Source organism: Physeter macrocephalus, chromosome 18, assembly GCF_002837175.3.
Source record: "Physeter macrocephalus isolate SW-GA chromosome 18, ASM283717v5, whole genome shotgun sequence".
Classification (NCBI taxonomy): Eukaryota; Metazoa; Chordata; class Mammalia; order Artiodactyla; family Physeteridae; genus Physeter; species Physeter macrocephalus.
The window spans coordinates 16,889,192-16,897,299 of record NC_041231.1 but is presented as its reverse complement, the minus strand read 5'-3'; the positions used below and the strand labels follow the sequence as shown (position 1 = coordinate 16,897,299).

General features: G+C 44.1%; 2 protein-coding genes across 7 annotated transcripts in view; one reads left to right on the top strand and one right to left on the bottom strand.

Annotated features, from left to right (window-relative positions):
* The first annotated feature begins 3,851 nt into the window (after window positions 1-3,851).
* Window positions 3,852-8,108, top strand: part of TRNT1 (tRNA nucleotidyl transferase 1) — a 17,119-nt gene continuing 12,862 nt past the window's right edge. Inside the window, exons 1-2 of one of the 6 annotated variants that reach the window (XM_024123784.3) lie at window positions 3,852-4,162; window positions 5,270-5,444. In XM_024123784.3, coding sequence (XP_023979552.1) covers window positions 5,297-5,444 — 148 coding nt within the window. In that variant the 5' untranslated portion in view covers window positions 3,852-4,162; window positions 5,270-5,296. The other 5 variants (XM_024123783.3, XM_007120107.4, XM_007120105.4 and 2 more) reach the window with 5 other exon arrangements.
* The window catches only part of CRBN (cereblon), a 49,018-nt gene continuing 46,373 nt past the window's right edge, over window positions 5,464-8,108 (bottom strand). The window contains exon 12 of the mRNA XM_028479116.2: window positions 5,464-5,480. The gene's annotated coding sequence lies outside the window, so the exon portion shown is untranslated. The remainder of the gene's footprint in view (window positions 5,481-8,108) is intronic.

Below are 8,108 nucleotides of genomic sequence, written 5' to 3'. Positions count from 1 at the left end.
AAAAAAAAAAAAAAAAAAAAAAAAATTGAATCTATTTGAATAAGCATTCCTTGAGAGCCTTTAAAAATATATTTTTTAAAAACTTCATGTTCTAGGTGTTTTTTTTGCTAATATATAGAAAGATAATATTTTGGTCAGGTTTATTAAGGTATAACTTACATACAGGAAAGTTGACCCTTTTTCGTGTACCTTTCGGTGTGTTTTGACAGACACACAGTCACGTGATTGCCACGATTATCAACATATAGAGCCATCCCATCACCCCCCAAAATCCTCTCCTGCCCCTTTGTAGTACACCCCTCCCTCTGTCTCCAGTCCCCGGCAACAGCTGATCTGTTTTCTGCCTCTATAGCTTTGCCTTTTCCAGGATGTCGTATAAGTAGAATCATTCTGAGTGTAGCCTCCTGAGTCTGGCTTTCTTGATTGGAGTTTTAGACGTGTTGTGTGGATCAGCAGTTAACTTTTTTTATATTGCTGAGTAATATTTCTTTGTGTGGATCGACCACAGTTTACTTATCCATTCATCTGTTGGAGGAGAGTTGGCTTATTTCCAGGCTTGAATGATTATTGATAAAGCTACTGTAGCCATTCACATACATTTTTTTTTAGTATGAACATAAGTTTTTATTTCTCTCAGGTAAATATCTAGGAACAGGATTGCTGGGTTGTATGGTGGGTAGTATATACGTCACTTTATCAGAAATCATCAAACTGTTTTCCAAAATGGCTGCAGCACTTTGTATTCTCACTAACAATGTAGGAGAGTTCCAGTTGGTCCGCATCCTCATCAGCACTTGATATTACCAGGGGTTTTTTGGTTTGTTTCTTTTTGATTAAAATGTTCTATAGGTATGTAATGACATCTCACTGTGGTTTTAATTTGCATTTCCCTAATGCGTGCTGATGTTGAATTACTTTATCTATGCTTGGTTACCAACCGTATAGTTTCTTTTATTCCATTTATTTCTACATTATACTATATATCTCTATATCTATATGTATATACTTTAGCTACTCTTAAAATTTGAATTTAGAACTATTTGCTGCTACTGTATAAAAATACAAATAATTTTTATTTATTAACCTTGAATCCTAAGACCTTGCTAAGTTCACTTACTAGTTCTAGTAGTTTTGCCAATTCCTATGATTTCCATGTAAATTATTATGTCATCTGAAAACAATTTCGCTTCCTTCTCAATTATTACATCTTTTATTTCTTTGCCTTGCCTTATGTTAACGGCTTGAACTGTGGTAAAATGTTGAAAAGAGGTACGGAGAATGGGCATTCTTGTTGCTGATATTAGGGAGAAAGTAGCCAATATTTTACCATTAAGTATGATATTAGCTGTTCATTTTTCAGAGATACCCTTTGCCAGATTGTGGAAGTCTTCTTAATTTTTGGAGTTTTTATCATGAATGTGTGTTGAATTTTAAGTGCTTTTGATGCTGAAAACTCGGCCTCTGTGCACTGGTGCCGAGTCAAATCTCAGAGACAGAGTTTTGGGTGAAGTAGAAAAGAATAGCTTTATTGCTTTGCCACGCAAAGAGGGACACAGCAGGCTTATGCCCTTCAAAAACTGAGAGTCCCAACCCGGGAGAATTTGGTGAGGAGTTTAACAGCAATGGTTCAAGAGTGGAGTTGCTGATAAGGATCCGGGTGTGTGAAGGGCCTGCACTCCTGTAACCTAGCCTCAGGTGATCTCCTAATGAGCTTCTCCCATTCCTTTAATCTGGCCTCATATGGTCTCTTGATGAGCTTCTCTGCAATGAAAAATGCTAACATCTTCCATTTGTTGGGGGGTTTTAGTTCTGTAAAAGAGCTCAAAGATATTGTTATGTGTATCCCTTGAGGCAGGACCAGGACCCTGGCCCCAAGGCTACACTAATGTTTCTTGACTGCTTCTCCCTTGTCTCTGCATCCCCTCCTCCCTTCCCTGATTAGCAAGTGTTTGAAAGGCTTCTGTGCCCAGGAGCCCCACAAGGTCCTGCTAGGTTTCACCTTATCTGCATCTATTGGGATGATCATATAGTTTTTATTTTTTAGCCTGTAATATGGTGAGTAACATTGATTGGTTTTTAAATGTTAAATCCACCTTGCATTCCCAGAATAAACCCAACTTGATCCAACTGGCTGGATTCAATTTGGTAAGATTTTATTAGAGGTATTTCTTTCCGTGTTCATGTGGATGTTGAACTGTAAATTCTTTTTTGGGTAATATCTATTTCAGTTTTGTTATCAGTGCTATGCTGGCCTCAAATGAGAGAAAGAGTGTTCCCTCCTCTATTTTCTGAACAAAAATTGTTCACAATCGGTGTTATTTCTTCCTTAAGTGGTTGATAAATTTGACCACTGAAACTATCTGGGCCTGGAATTATCTTTGTGGGAAGTTTGTTGAACAAAATTTGATTTCTTTAATAGTCAAGGGCTATTCAGATTTAAAAGTTTGATCCTGTTTCAGTTTTGATAAGTTGTATTTTTCAAAGAAGTTGTCCATTTCATCTATAATATCAAATTGGTTGGCATACAATTGTCCATAGCATCTCCTATTATCCTGTTAATGTCCATATGTCTTCAGTGATGGGCTTTTGTGTGTGTGTGTGTGTGAGCATGGTTCTTTTTTTTAAAAAAATTAAATTAACTAATTAATTTTTGTCTGTGTTGGGTCTTCGTTGTTGTGCGCGGGCTTTCTCTAGTTGCGGCGAGCGGGAGCTCCTCTTCGTTGCCGTGTGCGGGTTTCTCATTGCAGTGGCTTGTTTTGTTGCAGAGCACGGGCTCTAGGCACGCGGGCTCACTAGTTGTGGCTTGCGGGCTCTAGAGCGCAGGCTCAGCAGTTGTGGCGCATGGGCTTAGTTGCTCTACGGCATGTGGGCATATGGGATCTTCCCAGACCAGGGCTCAAACCCACGTCTCCTGCATTGGTAGGCGGATTCTTAACCACTGTGCCACCAGGGAAGTCCTCATTGATGGTCTCTTTTACATTAAATGCTCTCTGTATTTTTTTCTTGGCTAGCTTAGTTAGGAGACGTATATATATATATATATATATATATATATATATATATATGTGTGTGTGTGTATTTTCATTACTGAGTTAAGGAGTTGGATTGAATCAGTGCTTTGTCTCTGAGTGGCAACTTGGAAGGCTAGTCATATGTGCCTCAAAATGGGACCCTTAACCCCTCTGAAGATAAGAGGTCTCATCAGGGGAAGCCACAGAAATACCACAGCATTTGAATTTTTCTAGGACGGTTTTAGGGACATTAAAGCAAAAAGACTACACTTACAATATTAAAACGACATCACACGATGCAGATTTTAGTTATTTTTTAGGTTATTGGAAAACTTCTTGGAAGTTTCCCATGTTAAGAATTTAGGGCTGTCCTCCCACTCTTTGGCCACTTTCTTCATTCTTCTCTGCTCTCCGAAAAACGAAAGCACTGAATCAAATCCAAGTTCTTCACTCTACAGCTGCAAAAGTCTCCAGACCGTGAAAGCCAACGGTTACAAAACTCAGATGGGAAAATTAAAATATGCCCAGTAATTTCAACGGACCGGAGGCTTTTAATTTAAAATGAATGTCTCTCGAACCCTCTACCTAGGTCTTGTCGAGGTACGTGTATTTTAAAAAATGTGTTCTTACTCCTGGGCAGAGATTAAGGTATAGAATAGTAACATGAGTCAAGTGCGAACCGGGCAGCAGGGAAGAATAACAAATTCACATTTACTGAGCACTTCCTCTTTACTAGGGATTAACATGACATTTAAGCCTGGCAAGCCCCCGAGAGAGGTTCTAGTGATCGTCTCATTTTACAAAGGAAGCCGGGGTCACTCGACCGAGGTCACACAGGTATGCAGTGCAGATGGGCGCCTAACTACCTCAGGGCCAGAGAGAGGCGCGGTGAGATGTAATTAAAACAAATGTACAGACCCTGGTCCTTCGGGTCCCCCCAGGAGCAACGACTGGCTGCGCAGCCCTGGGAGGAGCAAGGGAACCGCGCTCCAGCGAGCGGCTTCCGCGGGGAGGTGAGAGGACCGGGAAGAGCCTGCACGAGCCCCGCCCACGCCCTGCTGCGACTTCCCATCGGCCGTCGACCGGCGCGCGTCAGTGACGTTCCCTCGCTTGCCGCCGGGAAGTGCGCGCGGCGATGACGGCGCAGCGGGGTCGGTGAGCGGGTGCGAGGGGTATCTGCAGGTGCGCGCCGGTGGGAGGGGGAGCGGCGGCGACGACGCGAGCTGCCTGCGGGTTCTCGCGCGGGCGGGTCTTGGGGAAGGCGGGTGCCGGGGGCGGTGAGAGGCCTCTTCCGCACTAAGGGACGGAGCCCGACGTGGAGGTTGCGGGGCCGCGTGTCCGCCACGTCTCGCTGACCGCGGGCTGATTCATCGGGCTTCCCCTGGGCGCTTTCCCTTCCTCGCGGCCGGGCCCCTGAGGGTCTCCCTTTTCTGTCCAGCACCTGTCGTGGGAGGGGCGGGACACGCCGTTTCAGGGACTGGGTTACCCCCCCCCCCGGAGTTTTCTGAGTTGAATCGGAGGTGGAAGGAAGCGCGGTGTTTGTCTTCCCCAGTGGTCTGGATGAGGGGAGCTCGCCCCCTGGTGGGAAGCGCCGCTCTTTGAAACCTGCTTTCCAAGTGAAGGAGTGGTTCTTCTCTAGTGGTTTCCGTCGGGGGTCACTTGAGCTCTGTTGTTGCCTCACGGAGGCCCACTTTATGTGGAAAGCGGGGTGGGATGACGGAGGACGGAAGGCGGGCTGTGGGTGGGTGGGTGGGACTCAGGAGACGTGATGGGAGGGGCGGATGGTGAATGAGGAAGAAGCGGGCAGCAAGGACCGGTCATGGGGAAATACCTTATTTTACAGTGCCTAGGAAATATCCCCGGGTCATAAGTCTCAGGTGCGTGTGGGCAAGTATGTGACCGTGACTTGTTCTGGCGGAGACGAAGTATTCCTGCAAGTCTTTGAGTTACATTTTCTGGAACCACTGTTCTCGGCAGCCCTGTACCCCTCACGCTTTATACTACCTCCCGGGAGAGCACCCTAACAGTAAAATACATATGCGGGTGTAGTATCAGTAGTGTGTGCTTCATGAGTGCAAAACCGGATAACGACAAGCGTAGTTCCAGCTGTAATTCTCCCTCCCATTGTCGCTTTTTTCAGTTTTTCACCTGAACAGGAGATGAATGTCTCCCTCTGGTGATAAGTAAAATCGCAGAATATCCCTTTGTTGTCCTTCACTCGGAAGGTTCATTGTTGGGCCTGCTTGCTTGTCTTGTAGATGTGTGGTTGGTGACTCTCTCTCCAGATGCTGAGGTGCCTGGGTCCCTGGCGCAGGCACTTGCTGAGCTGCAGCTGGAGTACACTGTGCCTTCTGAAGCACTCTCTGTTTACGATGAAGTTGCAGTCTCCAGAGTTCCAGTCACTTTTCACAGAAGGCTTGAAGGGTCTGACAGGTGAGAGATTAGGATGCCTCTTCTTGCTTTGGAAGCCTATAAAAATGGAGAGGCAGAGGGTTAACGTTTTTTTAGCCAACATTCATGGCTTTTTGTTGTTAAGCTAATGAAAGCAGGGTTTACCATGCATGGGTAATCCAAAACTATAGCCCAGTCATGAGAAGAGGCAAATAATGATTGCAGTTAAAAAGCATGGCTTTTTTGTGTGTCACCCCAGGTACTTTATATGCATCACAGAATTGGGCCTACTAACTTAAGGAGTAGGTACTTTTTCTCTTGTTTTATGGTTGAAGAAACAGAGGCTTAGGAATGTGAAATGCTTTTCCAACGTTTTTATAGCTGTTAAGTGGAGAGCTGGGTTTTGAACTTGTGCAGTCTGATTTGAGAACCCAGCTTATAAACACTAAGCCATATTTCCGCCCCAGGTATAAGTGCTTTGTGAAACAACGAAGGTAGAAGGAAGTGGGAGTTACGTCCCTTTGTGCACATGCAAAACTTATCTGGAAGGAACACAGGAAACAACTTGGGCTAAGTGCCGGATTACAGCAGCTTCATCTTGCTTGCCGCAGTTCTATCATTTCTTATTTTGGTTCTCAGTATCAGCTACTGCCGTTGCAGCGCACACAGCTGCATTTCAAAGCCTATGGTATCTTAGTCATGCCTTCAGAAATATATTACGGTGGATGGATGTAGGAACACGACCTTAACTGTTGGTTTGCCACCCTGGCTGCCCATTAGATTCACCTGGGGAGCTTTTTATAACATACCAGGTGCTGGTGTCCTGCTCCTGCCCTACTGAACTGGAATCGGAATGTCTAGGGAGCATGGGCATTTATAAATTTTGATAAAAACTCTACTCTCGGGCTTCCCTGGTGGCGCAGTGGTTGCGCGTCCGCCTGCCGATGCAGGGGAACTGGGTTCGCGCCCCGGTCCGGGAGGGTCCCACGTGCCGCGGAGCGGCTGGGCCCGTGAGCCATGGCCGCTGAGCCTGCGCGTCCGGAGCCTGTGCTCCGCAACGGGAGAGGCCGCGGCAGAGGGAGGCCCGCATACCACAAAAAAAAAAAAAAAAAAAAAAACCTCTCTTAATTCTCATGACCAGAAGGTGGAGGAACCATTGCTTTAAAATGACTTTCCTTGCACTAGCTTATTGACAAAGCTACTTTCCTATTCTTGAAATAAGGTGATGTTTTTCAGGTGTATGTCAGAGGTGGATGGTCCACAACTTGTTGATTTTTGTAGGTTCTTCACATAGTCTTGAAGTGGAGGGCCTAAAGCAGATGCTTCGCTGTGTTTTTTAATTAGAGTGAAAAATGCTAGAAACTCGCTGTTCCATAGAAGTGAGTCACATATGCTACATAAACTTTTCTGGTGACCGCATTAAAAAAATGGAGAAATGGGTGAAATGAATTTTAATAATTATTTTTAGTACATCAACTTATTTAGTATATCTAAGATACCATCATTTTAATGTCAAATTTGTGTAAAAATTATGAGTGAGATAATTCCTCCTCTTGCTTGTAAATCTTTGAAATCTGGTCCTTAGCACGTACAGACCGTCTTAATTCAGACTCGCCGTATTTCTTAGTGTTCAAGAACCACGTGTGGCTACTGTTGGTATGGCTCATGTCTAGAAGCTTCAACTTTGAGTTGAATTCTAGCTTGTTCTTTCTTTACATGCCTTTCCCAGTTCCCACTCTTCCTGTCTTCCATTGTAAGGGCCAAATGATTGGATGTAGGGAATTAACTCTTGGGGGCCTATCTCAGATCCTTCTGCAGTTTTCTTTTGGAAACAAGGCTGTGGATATTGATTACTGTAGGTCCTTGAACATTTTTTATTGTAACAGTTGCATTTGGCTTGCTAACCCCGACCTCAAGAGCTGAATTTTCTCCACCTTGCGAGGTGACGTCCTAAGGAAGTTAGAGACGGAATAGTATGGTAAGAGAGTGGTAGTATTTGCCCAGTGGTCTGGTCCTCGAAAGACTGGCAGATGGGAGCACGGGCATCTTCTAAGATTGTGTTTTTCTAGGTTATAGTGGAAGTGGCAAGAATGGAATCTAGTGCGGTGCCCAGTGGTTAGAAAATCAACTAATTAGTTTTATTTGGTCTTTGCTACTTTCTAAAGACTTGAGTATCCTGGTAAAATATAATGTTCTGTATGAAAACAATGCACAAAAACACACAAAGGAAAAAAAAGATGGCTGTTGTACCGTGATGCTGTGCGGTTTCATACTGTACCAGTTCTTAAATCATGATAGCTGTTTTGCCACATGTAAAATTAGTTCCCAGTGTGTAAGAATTTGGGAGGTTAGGACAGTGTATTATGCTCATACAGCGTTTTATAATGTCAGTTTATGTCATGTAATTTATGTTTCCTTTTGCTTAAGGACAGCCATATAATAACCAGTGGCATATAAAATTTTTTCATTGTATACATGAGACTGAAGTTCCAAACCTAGTGCTTTTTGCATAAGATACACGGTTAGTGGACAAGCCAGGGTTGCTGGGAGATAGTGCTCCATGGTTAGCTATCCGCTGCGTAGGTATGTGATGTCATCAAGTCGTATTAACATGTAGGACAATTGGAATAGCTGATCACTCTTTTTTCTTTTTTTTTTTTTTTTTTTTTTTTTTGCGGTACGCGGGCCTCTCACTGCTGTGGGCTC